At 33.0% G+C, this 21,663-nt stretch overlaps 1 protein-coding gene across 1 annotated transcript in view; it reads right to left on the bottom strand.

Annotated features, from left to right (window-relative positions):
* Positions 1-21,663, bottom strand: part of LOC129233227 (endoplasmic reticulum-Golgi intermediate compartment protein 3-like) — a 97,330-nt gene that overhangs the window by 60,561 nt on the left and 15,106 nt on the right. The window contains exons 7-9 of the mRNA XM_054867283.1: positions 15,021-15,078; positions 10,141-10,172; positions 7,139-7,235 (exon numbers count right to left, since the gene is read on the bottom strand). Coding sequence (XP_054723258.1) covers positions 7,139-7,235; positions 10,141-10,172; positions 15,021-15,078 — 187 coding nt within the window. The remainder of the gene's footprint in view (positions 1-7,138; positions 7,236-10,140; positions 10,173-15,020; positions 15,079-21,663) is intronic.

Raw genomic sequence — 21,663 nt, 5'->3', positions numbered from 1 at the left:
ATGCTTTGTGTTTAGTTTTTAAACAGTAAAAAACCAATCCTTTCTTTAGGAATTAAAAATTACCTGACTTTTTTCAGATATTAATAAATTTCCTGACTTGTTCAGTTGGCTGAAATTTTCCCTGACTTTTCCAGGTTTTCAAGTGGGTAAAAATGGATTTAAATAAGGAAATAATTATGTATTATAAGGACAAATGCATATAGGTTTTACATGTACAAAAGCAATTTACTTTCATGCACTTGAAAGTAGTAATTCAGTCTAGTTTATTTTTTAAATTTCTTCTTAGCATACCTGAGGTACGGGATAGGGTCACTCATCAACACTTTGAGATCTTTGTAACTGAAGCAACTAAAATATTGCATTTAAAAAACTTTAAGCATGCAATAATTGGAGAAATTCTGACATTTAGAAAGTCAAATAATGTGTTCGTTTCCTGCATTAAACATAGGCAGCTCGCACAGAGGAAGGGGGGGGGGGGGTGAAGCAAGTGCCAACTCACTTCCGAAAGTAAAGCAGCCTTGCCACACCACTTTTCAAGTTGAAAATTAACAGCTGCTTGAAAAACAATAGTGTCAATCGATTTACAAAGAGAAAGAAGAATTTACTTTATAAGTGCACTAGCAAAAATACCCGGTGTTGCCTAGGCCAGTAATAATTATGACAAACAATCGTTACTTGCACTTGTTTTCTGTTTTAAGTGAAAGAATTTAAAGAATATACAAATTGAAGAATTTTCGAAATATGAAATTAAACTTCACATGTTAAAAAAAAATTTATCAGTTAATACTTATTTTTTAGTCTTACCATCTCTGCATGAATATTGAAGTACGAACAGTTTGGAAAATGTAGCCGCCCATAATCCCACTATACTTGCTTTAGTTATTTTGGGAAATTTCAATTATTGTGGGTTCTTGGTGAGATTTAAAATGTTACCGATTTTGCGGGAATCGTTTTGGGATACCTTGGATAATGATTCCTCTTCTTACTTCGTAAAACTGAATTTTACTAATTTTTGTTAAAGAGATGCTGAGATTCTTTTGGTCACCATAAAATGCGCTAAAAAGTTTCATCCGAAATGCTTGCAAAATAAGTACTAAAATTTGGCAATGGTTTGAAATTGTGCAAAAAAAATTAATGGAAGTTTTTGTGCTGTTTATGGATTTGTCTAATTTAGTTGATGGACTATTTCACATATTGAAAAAAAGTTTTAAAGATTCTTTTAATGGCGATATTTTGTTTACATGGTAGAAGTTGAGATACATTATAACAAAGTCTTTAGCTTCAGAAACAGAGGCAGTCGAAAAAACTGCCAAACGCATCAGCTACTGAAATATTTCTGCAAAAATTTTGGTGAGATTTCGACTGGTAGATTGGATAATAAGAAAGTGTCTGATCAGAGCAAATAATAATAATAAATAAAAAAAAAAAAAAAAAAAAAAAAATCATTAAAATTCCATTTAAAAGGAAAACAATCAGCCAAATCCATTTATTATTAGCCAATCTTGTGGAAAAACGTTACTTTAAGATTTGACTTGAGAAAAGTCTCAAACAGTCAGAAGAAATGCAAAATTATTCAACAATACAACAATTTTAACTATCAACTGGGAGTTGAGATGATACATTAAATAATGAATTACGTTGATGAAAGCCTTCAAACATGGAACTAAAAAGCTTATAACTCATTTTTTACACAACTTAGAACTTTCTAACAGATGCCATCTTCAGCAGAAAAATTAGCGCTTTCGATGGACACATAATGTTAACACGTGCAAGGATTTTTTCACCCCCATATTGGGTCATTTATGCAAAAATTGGGACTTAAATTGGAATAAAAACGGAACTATCAATCAGATTTTTTTCGTACCGCTCTATAAACCTTCCCAGTACCAAAAAGAACAAACGGTCAAAGTTTCAGCCAAATTTGCCGGGTAGTTCCTGAGATCTTGGGGAACACACACACACACATCCATCCCCCATTTACCAACATCCATTTATATATATGTAGATAAATGTATCTCATTTTTTACTTATGTTACTATTTCATACAAATTTAAATGTGACTTTGAATTGAATGGAGGGAGTCCCACTGTACTGCCATGGGCAGGTAAATGACAGTATCTTCTGAAAAGAGTTTTTGAGGTATTTGAAGAAACATGTTTTGTATTCAATACAGTAAAACCTGTTAAGTTGACCACACTTGTAAGTTGACCACCTGTCTAAGTTGATCGCTATTTTCAGGACAGAATTAGATTTTATCATATAATTCAACCTCTATAAGTTGACCACCTGTTTAAGTTGACCGCTAAAGTAATGCACCAAAAGTGGTCAACTTAAGGAAGTGTTGGAATTTGACGGTTCTTTCCCACTTTTTACTTTTTTTTACAAAAAAAGAAGTATTATATTTGCGAAAAAAGTTTCACTCAAAAATCGGCCTTAATTTCCATTTTGCTCACCTCCAAATGAATGCTGAGTTTTTTTTTTTTGACTCGACCACACGTGGATAAGTACCTAAGAATGTATAGACACGCGAAATATAAATTTTGACGATTCCCGAGTTGATTACTACGAGTTTTCTCATGACGTCTGTATGTATGTATGTATGTATGCGCATATGTATGTATGTCGCATAACTCAAGAACGGTATGTCCCAGAAAGTAGAAATTTGGAACGTTGACTCCTTGTGGGATCTAGTTGTGCATTTCCCTTTTTGGTTGCATTCAGATGTTCCAAAGGGTTTTTTTTACCCCTTTTTGGAGGGAAATCGTTGTTAATTTCAAAGCAAACTCAAGTGGTGTTATAATTTGACAAACACTTGGTAATATATCATCAAGCTTTTGGTCGCTAAGTTTTGTCACCAACTTGGCGTTTTTTTTTCTAGTTTCATTTTTTACACTATTGGCGATATTTAGAGTTAATTGAATCACATTAAAAAAACTTTTTTTTTTTTGCTTCGGTTCAGTTTGCAACAAACTTGGGGTGAAACTACGTAAAGTGTTTCTTTGCCTACTTCAAGTCCAAGGCACTATTATCATTAAATTAGCGTAAAAGAAAGTCATGTGATGCACACATCAGCTCATTTTTTAGTAGAAACCAAACAAGCAAATGATTGTACAGTAATGCTAACATATAACAGACTCTGAAGTGGTTTTTTGAGGAGAAAAAGTAGGAAATAAGGAAATCAAAAATTAAAAAAGTAGGAAAAAATAGGAAGAGATAGGACTACACACACGTCAAGACGACTGACAATCATTAGTATGAAAAATAAACTGGTGGAAACAAAAATCTTAATTACAAAAATATGAAAATAAAATACAAACAAACACCTTTCAACAATACAGTAACAAAATTTTTAAGTGTGAAAAAAAAAACTAATAATAATAATAAAAACTCCTATTTTGGTGCAATAAAACCAATTTCTGTTAAAGATTTGTTTTGTCAAAGACGAAAACATTCGAGAGCATCTATTTATCATTTGAAAATACCCTAACACTTTCAGCTCATGTTGTCATAAACTATAATACAAAAGCAATTAGTTTTAGTTGAAAATAATCAGCAGCTGACATGCATTCTTGCATAAACAGAGACATATGTTTAAATTTGAAAAAAAAAAAAAAGGAAAAAGACTGAAAATGCAGAACTAAAATAAATTTGTTCTTAAATATGGGACATAAAATTTATAATAAAATAATTAAACTAAATAAATAACGAAATAAGTAAACTAAAGGGTTTGTACAGTCGAATCCCAACTTACGCGAGGGATGTGTTCCAAGACCTCTCGCGTACGTCGAAATTTCGCATTGTATAAGTTGTGCAAGTGTAAATTTTTTTTTAACATACCTAGTTTTTTTGGACACTTGTTAACACCACCTCAAACTGTTTTAAACCATACCTTAACTACACATTATCGTTTCTTACATAAAGAACTGAATTTTTATTTGTACTTTTTAAAAAGCTGTTTTAACATAAAACACAGTCAAGGTGCACGAAATCAGTGATCAACGTGACATAAAATAAACCAGTACGGTACGTACTGTATGTATTGTAATAATAAAATGATGTACTATAATAATACTGTGCAGTAGATCCAGTAATGATACTTGTAACTTTAAAAAATGAAGATGTTGATGATTTATACTCCGTAATAAAATCATTATTCTAATACATTTTTAAATTCAGTTGATTCGGTAGCTCTTTTATAACGCTTCCACCCCTCCTCTTGGTTTCTTTCATTCTCAATACAAGAAGAGCTTCCATTTTCATAATTTTTGCATTTTGCTTAGACACTACTAGTCGAACCAGGGGGTGTGCACAGAAATTTTGGGGCCCGTCACTATGACTTTTACTGCCCCCCTTCATATTGTTTGTTTACCCTTACATCTCTACACATATTTCCCCTCATTTTAAAAATCTCGGACCAACTTTAGGCTCGGACCCAGGCCAACAGGTGTCCTCCAACCCTGTGCATACCCCTGCGGCGATCTTTCACGGATTTTCTTTTTTCGACTTTTAATTGTACGTATGGGAGATTCACTCGCACCTAATTGTCGTGCTATCTTCGCTCCACTTCCTACTTGTTCAAACACATTGAGAAACTTTAGCATTTCTTTAAATGTCAGAAACTTTCTCTTTCTCTTTTCATAAACTTTAGATGGAACTGTGCTCTTAGATGTCATTATATTTCATCAACTTTCGCATTTAGAATGGAAAAAAAAAGGTAAATGAGGAGTAGTAAGTTGTACACACAAACACATCTATGTTCAGACTAGTACGGTGTGGGAACTTCTACTGCCAGTGATGCTAAAGGGATTAAGGTCCATTAATATTCTAGTAGCCAATAACAAAGCTGACACTTTCACACCGTGATTCCCTTCTGAAAATTTTCGTGTTGCGGGGGAGGAATTCCTGTTAGGTCAAATATTATTTACTGGTGAAATAATCACTTTATAGCCATTTCACGTAAGTCGAATCGCGTTGTAGCGGGAGTCGACTGTACTATGTTCTGTATTTCTGTATTTTTAGCATTGAACATACATTTTTGTTTAAGGTACGTCATTTATGGGGGTCAGTGGGGTCAATTTCTTACCTCCCTGGCTTTGGAAAATTAATGCTTAACTATAAAAGTTTGGGGACTTTTTGTTGTTTTCAGATAAAATTTGCATTTAGTATACATCCTTCGCTAGCCACCTCCGGGGGGGGGGGGAATCAATGTTACGGCTAGTTTCAATTTTAATCAAGCAATAAAAAAGAATATTGTTTTAATGGTTTGGTGATTTTTACCTCCCTCTTGTTCAAAAATTTTTGTCACCAAAAAAAAAAAGGAAACATCCATGCATGGTAATCATAACATTTTTATCAAAGACAAAGATCAGTTTCTAATGTTTCTCTGTGCATAAAAGGGAAGGAATGTAGTTTCTCTCAATTCTCACCATACAACAAAAATATTCATTCGGAAATTGTTCACGAAATTGAGAGTGGGGGAGGGGGAGCACCTGGAATCAAATGCCTGCATATATCTCTTTCTCCCCCTACCCTTTGATCAGAAGCACTAAGTACAATAACTTACAGTAGATGCGCCGCATCGGTATAATTGCCGCACCCCAAAAGGAGTAATAGTCTTTGAAAAAAAATTTTAATGTTCAGAAATACCGCATTGCCATAAACCCAGCACATAAGAATGATGAGCAACTCCTCGATATTGATGATATATCAGAGTAGATAATACCCATTAAAAAGAAAAAAAAAAATACATATTCGCTTGTGGCTCTATCAATCAACTTTTAAAAATGTGAAGAAATAAAAACAGAATCTCTCATTTAAATTGATTTCCGATTTTTCTCCAAAAATTAGGAATGTTTTGCCCATCCAGGTTTTGCCGCTTTTTTTTTGCAAATACACTCTTTGCAAGGAAAGAAAATCAAATTTAATGAATTTTATAATAGTGTTTACAATTTAGAATGAACAATAATCACATTTATGTACGAAAAAAGTTAGTTTCTGCGATTATTTTTGAAGTGGTCCGTTTTTGCCAATTTCTGTTGTCTGTCGATTTTATTTTGCACTAACATTAATAAAATATGTACAGTGTACAAATTTTTCATTTTTTCCTTCCTTATTTTCCTTTTTTGCCTTTCTGTTTAAATAGAGCTCCATTTCACTTGTAGTCATACAAACAATTTGCCAATTAGGAAATTCGGCTTTTCCCGAACTTTTTGAACAGTCGGCCGTTTGCTTTAACTAAAGCTTGTAATTAACGGGTAAATAATATATAATTGCATCAGAATGTGTCAGTGTCTTTTTTTTATAGTTTCGTTAAAACAGTAGGCTGAAGTCGGGGCGATAAAAAGAAAAGTCGATCGTAAACGCTGCAACGGCAACAAAGTTACTTACGAAAAATTGACTTTTAAACAGGCAAACGCCGCAGTGTTCTTGTTCTTTCTAGAAATTAATGTAGTCAGTCAATGAAAAGCTCAGGATCTGCTTGCTTCTTTTGCTTTTCAAAATTGAAACATGCAGAAAATTATGGGTGCGGCATTGTAAAAATAAGAATCAATGCACAATTAAAAGTTCTATACTAAAGAAAGAAAAAGTAGGAAAAAAAAGGAAAAAGTAGGGAAAAAAAGGAAAAAGTAGGAAAATGAGGAGAGAGATCTGAAAAGTAGGAAAAAGTAGGAAAAATAGGAACTCTTCGGGGTCTGATACAACAGATGACAAAAATGCAAAACAATGAAAAATGAAAAATTTGCAGTTACTGCTCTTTACCTACCCATTGCAATGTAGCCATTCGTCTTGCTTTTCAGCCTATGGGCTCAATTTTTTGGAAAAGGTCAGTTAATCAATTATAACCTTAAAATTCAGTAATATAGTCCAATTTTCCAAAAAAAGAAATAAAAAAAAAGTCATTAAAAAAAGTGTAAATCAAACACTCTCCACACACCTGAGGTTACACACACACCTAGTTTGATGCCATAATCTTTTGATGCACTGGCCATTTATGCACAAATATTAAATATGAATTGCTCAAAACACAATATTGTGAATACCTGAATGTTTAGGTCAAATACTTTAAATTAAACCAACAAGGAAACATCAGTTGTTGTTGTTATTATTTTAGTATTAAAAAAAAAAGTTATGAACTTACCTTTATCTGCAACTTGCATTGTGCCATCAAGTGGATTCGTTTTTCCAGGTATATTTTTCCCAAAGGATAAATGCCTTATTCTGTGCGTTAAGTTAAACTAAAAAGATTTCAAAAAGTAAAATTGCACACTAATATTTAAACAAATTAAATGCAATTAAAGAAAAAAAAGTACTACATTGATACTTGTCACACAAAAATATTGGTTACTTCAAAATTAGAGTTGGAACCCGATTTAAGGAATTCATCGGGACCGAAACTTTTATATGTTAAATCAGGCTTATTCGTAATATCGGGATGTGAAAAGGGTTTTTTTTTTTTCAATTTGCACTTACCTTATCTAAAATCCCTATCATGCAACTGTGCAAGAATATCCATAATTACAAAGTGTACACTTTTTATTCAGCATTCCACAATTTAAACTACTGAGTAATAGATGTTTGACAATTTTCTTGACTCGAAATAGTTCAGTTTTGACTTTATGGAGAGAAGAAAATACTGTGTCATTTGCAGCCTGCTGCATGTGATATGTTTTTAGTTTCCAGGCCATGTAAAAAATCATTTGAAAAAGTAAGTTTTAATGAGAGTTTCATTATCGCTTTTTGCATCAGAATCACTATTCGTTGGTTGCCTCCTCTCCCGTCAAAAATTGCCGACTCCAAGAAAAGTCTCCGTCTGCTTCGAACAATGTGGATATAATATTTGGAAAACACCTACCTAGCTGAAATTAATTTAAAAAATCGGTTGTTTAACTAATTCCTTAATTCAGAGTTTATTATTCGGCAAATAGAGGGTTTTGACTTCATTTTCGTCGGGGAAAAAGAAAAATTTGCGAAATCGCAAAATTAGTTAAATAGAGGTTCGTTAAATCGGGGTCTGACTATATTTACGAGGGAAAATCTAAAAGTCTTTGCGCTTATTTTTTTTTCAGCCAAAATATGGCTGTGAATGCAAAGAAAACATATACATTCCCAGCAGTGACAGTTCCTTGAACCATTCCAGTCATATCTGCTTTTTGCTTGGAAAAGCAGAGCTGCTATCAGTCATTTAAGATGACAGTTGTTCGACAGACGTCCACAACTTATGAGCAGCGAAGTGTTATTCGTTTTGTATGGAGCAATGGACAAAAGCTCATAGCAATTCACAGGGTCACCTACAGCCTAGATCTTGCCCTAATGATTTTCACATTTTCGGTCTACTGAAGAAGTTTCTGGCAGAACAGAGATTCACATGCGACAAAGAAGCCAAGAACATGGTCTGACGGTCGTTCCACAGGCAGCCGGAAGAATTTACCACGGGGAATCTCTAATTTAGTGCTGCGATGGGAAAAATGCCTGAACCGGTGTGGTGACTATGTGGAGAAATAATGTAAGTTACGTAGTATACTATGTACAGATGTAAATACCTGTATGTACCTGTTTTTGGCATATAAAAAATAGGCGCAAAGATTTTTTGATTTGCCCTCGTATATAGATAACATTTCAACATGCTGGGGAAAAATAAATATGATAAATTTATTTTACAACTTCAGAAAGTTGGTCAGAAAAAAATGCTAATATTCATTGAGTGCAACTTTAAGTGGAGTGGATCAAAAGTTTATAACACAGAATAACCAAATAATCGAACAAATTATATGTAATTGAGAAAATGAGAAGCAAAGGGATATAAGTCATAAAATTAAAAAATTTCAGATAACCTGTACAAATGGTAAGTGAATTTCTCCTTTGTTTTGGTGCAAGACCTAATGCTAGTAGCCTTGGTAGGTGCTGCTATACAGTTTAGAAAATCTTTTCAATGAAAGCCTATCTAGGACCGCAACTTTAAATGGGTTTTACTAAAAACAAAAATGTCAGTGGTAGTATTTTATTTTATTCTGTAGGTTTGTTTTTGTTTTCAATCAGCCGAATTTTCGATAACTCGAAATTTTTCCGCTTTCCCTGCAACTTCCGACTTACTGAAGTTTCACTGTATTCAAATGAGCAATATAATGAGGCACAATGCAACAAGGGGTTGCTGTACATGTATATGTGCATGTGTTTGTGCATGCATGCACATAATTGTACATCTAGTTGAACTATCACAAATTTAAATTTTAATATTTTCCTAAAATAAGTAACTACCAATAATTTAACAATAACTAAATTCAGGTTAAGTATAAATACTGTAGAAATTATAAACCAAATAAGTCAGCTTAAGATAGCTTGTATGTTAAATGAACTCGCAACTTTCATATTGATTGAAAAATGCACAGGGACATTAATTGAATCGAAAAAACAAAAAAGTTAGCTTAAGATAGCTTAAGTTAAATCAACCCCGAAACACAAAGGAAGGGGGTTATAAGTTTGACACGTCTGTGTATCTGTCTGTGGCATTCTAGCGCCTAAAAAGATGGATTGATTTTGAAAAAAAAAAACATTTTATTTAAAAGGGGAGTTGATCAAGAGTGTTCTTTGTTAGGTTGGGTCTTCGGATGACATTAATTGAGGAAGATATTAATTAAAAACCTCTAAAAAGTTTTTTGCGATTTTTGCAGTGAAAACACATTTAAAAATTTTAAGAGCATTTTTTTCTGTGTCTGATAGAATGAGTTTGGATCTTCCATGTTATACAGAATTAGAATTATAATGCTTTTTTAAAGCAGATTTTAAATACGGCTAAGCCCTTATTCAAGTTATTGGTAACTGAATTCATTGTTGGCCAGTTTCTATTTGTTAACAAACAAAATACTTTCATTTGATTTTTAATAGTACAAGGCTTTTAAAAGTATTTTCAATATTCATTTTCGATTCTACATTTGCGACTCAGTCAATTTTTTTTTTTTAATTTTTAATTTAATTGGCAAAACATATACTACTTTGATGTTGCAAAACATAGATTTTTACTTAATGTAGTAGAAATTTTAGTTTACTTTCAATGAACATTTGACAAATACCTTATTACAAACACTATATTTCAAAAAGAAAATTCTAAGCATACAAATAAATATATAATGGCACAAGACTTACTTGACTAGCAGAAAAGGGTTGCAGATCATGAACTAAAAATACAAGAAATAAAATATGAGCAATTTGTAAGACCTTTAAAAAAGTGTTTAGGTAAAGCATTTAAAATAAAACTCATATAGCAAACCAGTTTACAAAATACAGTTGGCTCTCTGTTTAAGGACGCTCTATTTAACGACTTTAACTATATTTAACTTATACTAGAGGAGATGTTGTTCTGTTCAAACTTTGTAAATTGAAAAGTTAAAAAATTTCAATTAACTATCAGTGTGTGAACCGTTTTGTAGAAAAAAATAAGTAAAAAGAAAATGTTTTAAGCTGCTGGGTGTCAGAATACGTATATTTATTACAACTTGATTTATCTAATGCCCACTGGGTAGTTATTTTATTAACTATTTTTTCTCCTGTACTTGATGGTTTGTTCTTTCAGCCATACTCAAAGGATAAAAAGCGTAGTCAGATATTAGGTGTAAAAAATTAACTACCCTATCTACAACAAACGGGAAATCCCGCAGCAACATCCCCCATATGAAAAAGAATAAAACAATGGAAAAGATATCGTTTAAAAAAATGATAAAGGTAAAAACAATTCTCTGATTAAGCAAAAATCACTCATCCCTCCACCCCCCCCCCCCTCCTGGTGTAAAAAAAAACATATTCTTCAATTGAAATGACTAAAAACAAAAAGCAATTCTTTGCAATTTGAAATATTTCGCCAAATAAACAAAAAATACAATAAATTACATTAACAGTAGCTTTAAAATGTAAACAAATGATCACGCAACTCTATTGTTTATAGCCAAAGTCGTCATGCCACCACGTTACTGTAATCCATTCGATGAGTGAGCGAAGCCAACTACGACCGGTTAGCAGTCCGATCTTTTGAACAAAAACTTTTTAATCTTCATACATTGCCGAATTTATTCTTTCCACGAAAGATAAAGATCTTCCACTACGCTGATCTTTTGCATACAGAACTACTCTGTTCTAATCTGTTGTAATTTATCTGGACGAAAATAAAATTTGTTTCGTCTTTAAATTCCATAATCTTTTCTTTTAATAATGTACTGATTAGTTAGATAATCCTTAAAGTATTCTTGACATTGGTGCCAAAACTCAGATGGATTTGAGCCGAGAAACAAATGTTGCTAGGTACGGTACTTTCTGGTTATTTGGTTAGGAAAACCTAAAGCACCGATCTGGTCACATGGTTCAACTACGACGACAGAACATATTGCGTGAACCTTCCGGTACTTTACTTTAAAATACATCTCAGGACATAAAATCGTTGCTTTCAAGAAATGAAGGCTTCACTCTCTCTCTCTCATTTATCTATTCTCAAATGACATATCGCAGTAGGAAATTTTATTACAAAAAGTGGAGCTGGCTTTCTTATTGTCCTTTGGCAACGGGTTAAATATTTATTTCAGTTCTCGCTCAACAATAGGTTAAGATAAATATTAATCATTTGGGAGATATAACCATCCAATGTTTTAAATTAATTAATTAACAAAAACGTTTCCGATTCTATCCATCGCGCTTCGAAACCATGCTTGCCACTACTTAATTACACACAAAAAAGTTGATCAAAATCGGTCCAGCCGTTTAAAAGCCTTATGGTGACAAACGTCCGCACAGAAGATTATTATATATTAAGATAACTATATTAATGACCCATTTGGTCTGCCATAGAGTTAAAATCATTCTATTTAAGGACGCTTTCTACTTAAGGACGATTTTTTGTGGTCCCTTGAAAGTCGTTAAACAGAGAGCCGACAGTAAATCATTTCAATAATGAAAAATAAAAGCTTCCAGAATGAAAAAATGATTATAAATTATCTAAAATCACAATAACTTCCATGTGCACATCAGTTGTATCCTTGTATTCACACTCGGAATAGCATATATACAGCAGGGGTTCCCTAACTTTTCCATCTCCTCTATAGCACCCTTCGAAGAATTAGAATTTTTTCTCATTGCACCCCTACTTTTCACTATTACAGTAAAACCTGTTAAGTTGACCGCTATTTTCGGGCACAGAATTAGATTTTATCATATAATTCAACCTCTATAAGTTGACCACCTATTTAAGTTGACTGCAAAAGTAATGCACTGCAAGTGGTCAACTTACACAGGTTTCACTGTAACACACATTCTAAAATTAGGAAATACAAAGTGGAAAAAATGTATAAATTATACACTTATTTCTGTTAGTTTATAGTTAAAACACCTTTTGGTAAACTCACAGCACATTTAGCAGACTGTTAATTTTACTAATAAGCAAATATTTTTGCATGTACGAAAACTACACCCTGTCCCGAAAATGTAGATACAAGCATAAAATACAATTCACAGTAAAATACGAATGGGAAACTAAAAAATAGGGTGTTCTATAATTACAAACACTTTTTAATTTATGAATTTTTTTTAAGGTTGAGAAACACAGTTACAAATGAAATTATGAAATTGTGTTTCCATTACCGCTAGTTACTTCAAACATATGGTTTTCCATGGTAAATATCAAGTTATTCCTAGGGCGAAAAACATTGGCTTCCAGCTTCATATAATTTTGGTGCCCAATGTTGCCCAAGGGCGGATCCAGAAATTTATCAAGGGGTAGGCTATTGTTTTTTTTTTACCATTACCTCTCCAACATATCTGATATACAGCTACTCTAAACGTTTTATAAACTCAATCTTGTAATAATTCCGGCAAAAAGTTTCAGATCCCCCTCCTCCTAATATCATTGAAGGTCGTCTAAAATTTCGCCTTTTGGAACATCAGATTTGCAAAACTACCAGAGGAAAGTCACTGAACCCGTTCCTTCCCCTAACACTACCCCATATACATACAATCTTATCTTTCAAGATTTAAATTTTGAAAAATGCCTGGTGGAAGGCCTCCAAACATCACCAAAGAGCGAGAAATAACCCTATGCTGAGAAATAACTGGAGAAAACCAACGTAGTTATAGCACACAAAGACCGTTTAAAATTGCCCTTTTGAAATTTTTCTTCCAAAAAGTTTCCGGGAGGGAGATTTGAACCATATTTCTTTCCTTAAAGTCATGTCAAAGATGGCCTACACTATCGTTTTTGGACCTCAATTCGGAGAAATTATCGGCGCAGGGCCCTCAAGGGAGAGGCTATCACCCCCCCCCCCCCCCTTGCATCCGTCCTTGATAATGCCATGCGCTTAACATTGGATTTAAGTTTGGACTAACCACTTTTACTGACCAGTTTTATGTCCTGCAGCACCCTCTCATACCAACACTCCCCTATTATCTTGCCCCAGTCCCCTATTCACAAAATTTCCAAGAAAAGGGACGAAAACGTTAAGCAATTGTCTCTGGAATTGGTTTCACTATGAACATTGCCAAAGAAAAACGACAATTGAAACTTGCTTCTGTGCGAAAATTTCAACATATCAAGGGTTTCGAAAAATAAATTTGAGGTAACTATAGAAAATACATAGGGGTTTTTATAGAAAATGCTGGGGATTTTTTTTTTTTTTTTTTTTAAGATATCAAGGATTTTGAGATAAGGAGGTTCGAGATATCAAGGTTTGACAGTACTACCAAGAATAGCCATTATTTGTACACATAAGGATTTTAAGTTCAATGAAGAGCAATTTCAAACACGCTTTGCATTTGGTATTGCTGTCAAAATAAAGTACAAGGACAACTTTTGCAAATTTGGGGTTTGAATGGATTGAAAATTTTTTCTCTCTCATGGGTAGTTTTATGTTGCAAGCACAAAAATCAGTAAAAATCTGATTTTTAAGAATATGTAGAAAACAGACAAACAAAAAAATATAGTACATTTACTATCTATGCACTATAAAATGATTTTCACATTTTTAGTGAAAAATATTGATTTATTTTTTACTTTCATTTCACTGCAAACTCAAGCAACAGCAACACAAAGTAATGTATTAAATTAAATGTTCTGTTTTCTCGGTGAATCTATGTTCACTGGAATACTTTAATTTACTTCCCTTATAATCAAAACCAGACTGAGCCATAGTGAAGTGAGGCCGGGTTTAGAAAAAGTTTTAATTTTCTTTTCTTTCCTTGAAACTAGTTTTAATTTTCAGTTTTAACTATTTTAGTTAATAAGTTTTATATTTCTTGATGCTAATATGGTTTATACTAACCCCTATTGAAGATTTAGTAACTGATTAGTCATAAATAATGAGAGAGAAAATTGCAAAACATATATGTCTGGAAGTTATAAAAAAAACCCCTTTTCCAAAGAAAAAAGTTGTTGTTACACCATTTGTTTTGGAAAAAGATATAAGAATTTACTTTTTAAAAGGTCAAACTTTAGCACAAAGAGCTGTTAGAGATTTTCATTTTAATATTCAATTTTATTCACTTTTTTAAGTATTCAGTTATCAAACATAATTTTGAGCAAGACACAAATGAACAGTTTAAAAACTACACAAACATCTATCAAATGTAGAAAGAACCAACTCTTTCTAGATTAGGGAATCTCATTTAAATAAGGGTAACCCAAATTATCTGACTTATGCATTGATCATAATGTTGAACCAAGTTCTAAAAATCATTAATTAGCGTCACTTCCATTTTAAAACTCAAAAATTAATAAAGAAAAATGCAGTTTATGTAAAAAATAGTACTCATACATTTCTCTCTCTCTCTCTCTCTCAAAAAAAAAGTGAAAAAAAAAATTGATCATGGTAAAGTCATACAACACTCATTTAAAAAAGATGCCCCCCCCCCCTTATTCTTACGAAAATCTGCAGCAAAAACTTCCAACTTTCTTCATATATATATATATAGGAATTATGTTCCTTTTGAAATCAAATAATTGAATAATGAAAACAACTCTGCTACAAATAACGAGAAGAAATAATACGTACCATGAACATGATGCTGACTGTACGTTTTCCCAGGGGCTATGTGGAAGTTTCCAGCAACCTAATAAAAGATCAAAACTAACTTTAAAATGTTTTTACACCAATATATTAACAAAACAAAAACAAACAAAAAATGAAAAATATCAGAAAAATTGAATACAGTTGAACCTCTATATATCGAACTTCCACATATCCAAATTTTCTATATATCGAAATCCCAACAAATTTCTATGTCCATTACATAGAAAAATTGTTTCTATTTATCGAAAAAATCTCCACATATCGAATTTTTTTTTGAGACATTTGAAGATTTTTTTTTCCACTTTAGATTGTTTGTCTCATGAAAAATAAAGGTTAGGGGAGAAAATTATGTTTACTAAAGGTTGCTACGAAACTCATAAAGAATCTGGGGTTGAGGGGTGTGTAGATAGCTGGTTGTTTTGTTCTGGAGTTCTTCAATTCCCTCAAATTTATTTCAAATATCTTAGTTCTAACCACTAACATTGTAAAATCAGTTTCAAGTTAGCCCTTTTGTCCATTGATTATCATTCCTAGTCTTGTTAGCTGCAATAAAACTCATTCAAGTTAAGCAGATTGATTTTTTATTTTCTTGCGATTACATCGTCAAAATGAAAATCCCCTATTGTTGTGGATCAAGTTGAATTGCCGAAGAATGAAGATGTATGAAAGCGCAAAAATGCAATTTCTGTTATTTTTTTAATTATTAACTTTCATTTAATCCAATGCTCATATAAATTAAAAATTAGGTTTCATACACGAAAATTGTGATAGGGATGAGTTTTAATTTTAATGTTTTAGAAGAATTTTAGGATAAAATAAGATTGTTTCTATAGATCAAAATTCTATATATTGAATTTTTTTCCATCAATTTGCTACTTCGATGTATGGAGGTCCGACTGTACTTAATCTCATGTCTAGACAAACTGTAATACTAAAACACTATTGATATCTATTGACTCTGCGACATCTATACATTTTATCATGCCCCCCCTCCCCTCCCATGAAATTTAGCAAGAAATATTAAATGATAAAGCTGCCATCAGTATTGAAAAAGGATAAATTTCATACTGGAAATGTTCGTATGACAAAGCGTTACATAAAGGAAACTTCTATGCTTTTTCAGCATGAATGAATGGAAATGTTTCCCCACTTTCTCTGCTAGATAGGAAAATTTTTATTCTTAACAAGAATGAAAAAAAAATATGAAAAAAAAAATTTAAACACACAAGCACACCAACCAAAACTTCATTCTTTATAAGTAGAGGAACTATTTACACTATAAGTTAATCTGGAATTTTAAATTTTAAATTAGTATTCAATAACCAGAAAATTTAAGTTTAGTAGTCACTTTTCATAAGTAATGGCTGTTATCAATTGGTGAAATGGAATTAAATTATTTCTCTTTTTCTTTTCACTAGGCAAAATGAAAAGTACCTCATGTAAATTTTAGAGTAATGTTACACTGAATACTTAATAAATAAAGGCAGAAATGACTTAGCGGGGAATTCAACTGAAACGCGTTCGATCGAATCAGGAACGGTCGAAATTCTCCTTCAAATTCGAACGTTTTCGGAATCGTTCGAATTTTGCACTTCAACTTGCTTTTTGACGTTCGATCAAAACGCGTAGGGTTGCAATCGAATGTTTTCCTCGCTCGACGTTTCGTCATATGGCCGGAAGTTCGAGGCAGCCAATCACAAAATTGAATGAGGGAATGAAGTTACCTGTAACTGCAGCTGTTGTCCTTGTTTACGTTTGTCATGTCATTCTCGTTTCGTGTTTATTTTTCCGGATATCTGCAAGTTATCTTTTAGTGTTAAATACAAATCTGAAAAAAGACACACACACATTTTTTTTTTCTAGAAAGCTACCGAAACTTTATAACCATAACCATTTATTTGTGTGGTTCTTTTTCTTCTTAGAATAAAAAATATTTTTTTCATCTCATGAAGTTAAAATGTATTGTAATTTTAAATTTTCATGGTTCATTGTAAATCGCAAAAAAATATATTGATCTTACTTTTTCCATGTAACTTGCATCACAAACAATTGTTGCTTTAATTGGTTTTTAGTTATAATAATAGCTTAGCTCAATACATTTTGCTTAAAGTTGAATTTTTAGAAGTATATTGAAGGGGGGGGGGGTAACCGCAGCTCAGATGCAATTTTATTTTCACAAAGCACAATTATTGCGAGAAATGTCAACAGAAAGTCATGGACTTGAAAACTCTGAATATAACAGATACCCTGTACATAAAACTTTGAAACAAAAAATCTTTTCAATCACATTTTGATTGTTCAGTGGTGTATTACATCTATTAAAAGCAACAGCATAGTTGAAATATTGAAATTTAATGAATAGTTATTAATTGCAAATTATTGATTTATTTTTACACTTATGATATGTATGTTTTCTGTATAAAAGTAACCTTTTAAATAATAAGAACTTCATTTTATCATTGGATTTAATATTTTTACGAAACAAATTACAGTTAAGTGTTCAGTATTCTGTAAATATTTAATGTTGTTAAATTTCTTTTTACTGATTGTTTTTTTTATAAGAAACATTACTTTAAAAAAAAAGAGAGAACGTTTGGTTTAGAAAATGACAAAAAATGCAATTTACGAGTAGCAGTATAATTGAGAGAAAGATGCAATCAATAACCAAGTACGGCAAAACGATATAAAAAAATATTTTAACCTTGAAATACTTCCTGCTTTTTTGTAAATAGCATTACAACTTTTTTTTTTTTTTGAGCAATCACGATTGCTTTTTGTTCTCACTTGACTGTTTTTGGCGTGCTGTAATTTTATTTTCCCACCACCTCCCTCTGCCAGCACCACCGTCGACTGGCCTCACGATGCTGCTCCTCCAGCAAAAACCGTCTCCAGGTTGCGTCCATATCCTACATACACACACGCATGCCTACACAACACACACTTACATGCATACCCACACACTCATGCCTGCACACAGACACATACCCACACACACACGCCTGCACAGAGACAAATACCCACACACACACGCCTGCACAGAGACAAATACCCACACACACATGCCTGCACACACGTAAAAAATATGATTGCGAAAAACATAATTTGAATTCAAGATGTCAAAATTCAAATTATTCTTTTTTTTTAAAATCAGTCTTCACAAAAATTACACTCCTCCCCCTTCCTCCAAAAAAAAAAAAAACAGTTCCTGTAATTAGCCATGCAATGTTTCATTAGACAATAACTACCATTAATTTTAAATTTATCAAAATTATATAAACTTATCAATTGTGCATAGTTAACATTGTTTTCAATAAAACAAAACATTTATTACAAGTACAAACTCATTTATTGCAGATTTGTGCTACACAATTTCTAACATTATTTGCTTTCACAAATGCGGAATTATTAGTTTCCTTTGCTGTCATCATCAGTATCTTTGGCACTCAAACTTTGAGATTGTAAGAATCGTAGGTACAACCTGACCATCTTTCAACAACTCCAATTATTTGCAGTTATTGTCAGAGACCTAAATTACAAAAGAAGGATAAGAGTATCAATGCATTATCAAAAATATGTAACACACAAGGCCGTCCACAGATTTTCGGTCCCATCACAAAATGAGTTTTCCGTCCCTCCCCCCCCCCCCTTCATATTGTTTACTTCTATATTCCAAGCCTAGTTTTGAAAATATTGGGCCCCTATTGGGCACGGGTGTCCCTTCCCTCTCCTGTGCACACTCTTGGTAACAAATAAACTTTTTATTGAGTACACTATCAGGAGTCCCGACATAAACATACACGTCAAAACAAAAAAATTACCTACGGTAGGATACTTGACTAGATTTTTTCTTGGCAACAGGAAAATAAGCTGACAGCAAGCAAAATAAGTAGTTCAAAGCACTGTGTCGAGGTTTGAAGAGATATTAGGCATTTTACTTTAAATATATAGTTAATTTATCAAACTGCTGCACGATTTTTTTTTTTTTTTGCTATAATTTTTTTAATTAATAATTTCATTTTTACAAGCAGCAGTCTGTAGTAAATATGTTAGAATGGAATGTGCCAGCCAATAACTCAAAAACAATTTTCAATCTCTTCTGATTCGCCAAGTAGGTAGCTATAATTTCTGTAAGTTACCGCCCATTGGCCAGGGCTAAGGCAGAAATGCATGAAATACACCGCCAGCTCCGTCATTCCAGCCGAGGACTGCAGTTTTTGTGCTTATTAGCACTCAATTTGTTTGGCACTCTTGGCTTCCTTAAGAGGTTTTCCACCTCCAGCTCAGTCACTTCCTATGCCGGGCTGTTGAGTGCTAATAAGCACGAAACTGCAGTCCTCGGTTGGAATGACTGAGCTGGCGGTGTATTTCAGGTAGCTATAGTTCGGCCAAACCTAACCTGGCAACGATGCAATACTGAGATAGGATCTGGCTAGCCTTCACAATACTGCCAAGTTAGGTTTGCCCCAACTATAGTAAGTATAACATTTTATCTGCTAATTCGATTTTTCTACCGAACCTCATTACTTGACTCTGAAGAAAGAAAACAAACTTATCCGTGAAAAATATATATTTCAGAAAGTTATATTAATTAGTTTGAATATATTAATCAATAATTTTAAAAATAGTGTCGTAAAATGAATCATAATAGATATAATCGAGCTGTATCTCGATATACGGTCACCCTTCCGGACTGTTTGAAACTGATCTTAGAAGTGGGTGACCTTATAAACAATTCATATTCATTTGTCTACAGTTTCTTTTAAGCTTAATATATTCGTATACCTAGTGCTGTACCCAGTATTCAGTATATCGTTGCTCAGAGCAACAGTGAGCTATCTAATTCCAGAAATAACACTACTGTTGCTCTGAGGTGACGATATGCTCACTGGCCCCTAAAATTTAATGGCGCAGTCTGCGCTATGACACCCCTGTTTAAAGTATATGCTCAGGCCTGATCAGAAAAACCTCGGACTTGTAACTGGAGGGTTCCGAGTTCGCTGATGGTGACTGGGGCATGTTAAATATGCTGTAGTCACAAAGTCCTCGAAGTGAAACGATACTTCCGATGGTGCTGGACCAGGGATTGCTCAATTTCTGGTACAACAAGGTTAATCAAAGAAAAGCCAAATAAAAAGCAGCTTTGAAATTGATCTCCTCAGCATGGGAAATCTCAAAGTAACAGGTCAGGCACCAGTTCTACAAATATACTGGATCCAACATGTCACACAGGTGACTTAAGAAAAAAAAAAGTCTAGGTGACAAGTTGTTTTAGAGCAAAGACTCTTTCAGAAGATCTTTCAGATTTTTCCTATTAACTCGGATAAATAATTTGTTGGTAGCCTACAATTTTTTTCTGGCTACCAAGAGTTCACAATTTTTGTCCGACTCTGCACATGCACTGAACGTGTATATAAGGGTGGTCCTTATGTATATGGGAAAAAAAAATTTTCGGAATTCAACAGGTGACGCCCCCTAGTTTTGTGACACTATAATAAAAAGTAATCGGTGCAAAATTTGAACTCGATCGGTCAATAATAACACGTGCCCCTAGGACGTTGAACTTGAACACTTTTGATAATTTTCCCACAAATCTTCGAGTTTTAACTTCAGACCACGTACATCGTTTCTCCTATGTTTGCAAAATATTTTGACAGCGAGGTAGCACTAAAATTAATCTTTTTAATTATTTCATATCGTCTAAAGATTTTACATTGAATAAGAATGAAATATTGCTTTAGAAACTTTACCTTAATCGTACGCTTTTCTCAATGTATCTCAATCGTGTGCATTTTTTTTCCCCGATAGTCTTGGAGTGTCAGTAAAATACTAAATTGCTTTTGTGACTCATATTTGGTAAATTGATTGAGAAATTCTTCGATTAATTGTGCTCCTCTTTCAGTTGTGTCATCCACAACTTTCAGCATTTTAACGATATCTCTTCCCTTTAAATAGCTTCCTTCATTTTAATGCATCGCCATGAATCAGGATCAAATAGGAAAACATCTTTTGGTGTTTGTAACTTATCAAACAGTTTTATTGACTTGTAATTGATTCTAAAAGAGGAAGATCTTTACTAAAAAAAGTATTCCATCAAATCATCTACGGTTATTTGAAATTTTTTATACAGTCATCAGACACGTTTTCCTATTCAGCAAGCATTTTTTTGAAGTACTCTTTTCCTATCTTCAAAGTTAATTCCTTCATCCGATACGGACAAAGCTACTACTTCATCCCATAATTACCATAAGTGATTTATGAATTTTTCAATCACTGCTTCTGCTGCATGTTTGTCATCATTTTGTACGCTGCAGGTGTTTTAGACACTAGACTTTATATTAATTTAAAAGGCCTGGAATGGATTGCTGCGAAAAACTATATCTTCATACAACATTTAACTGTAAAACAGCATTTACGGGCAATCACTTCATGTAAGGTCAATTTAAATGGTTTCCTAAATATATAAATATTCAAACAATAAATTCCTTTTGCCACCCATCTGGTTCACAGATAAGCCCCAGGTTGCCGAAAACATGTCCCTGTAGGAGGGAGGACTTCACCAAGAAATTTTATGACACGTTAGGAGAATTCTCTGTAATATTTCTTAATTCCGCTTTCTATGAACAAT

Source organism: Uloborus diversus, unplaced genomic scaffold, assembly GCF_026930045.1.
Source record: "Uloborus diversus isolate 005 unplaced genomic scaffold, Udiv.v.3.1 scaffold_264, whole genome shotgun sequence".
In the NCBI taxonomy this organism is placed as follows: Eukaryota; Metazoa; Arthropoda; class Arachnida; order Araneae; family Uloboridae; genus Uloborus; species Uloborus diversus.
The sequence above is the reverse complement of the archived record's forward strand: the minus strand, read 5'-3'. Positions and strand labels throughout refer to the sequence as shown.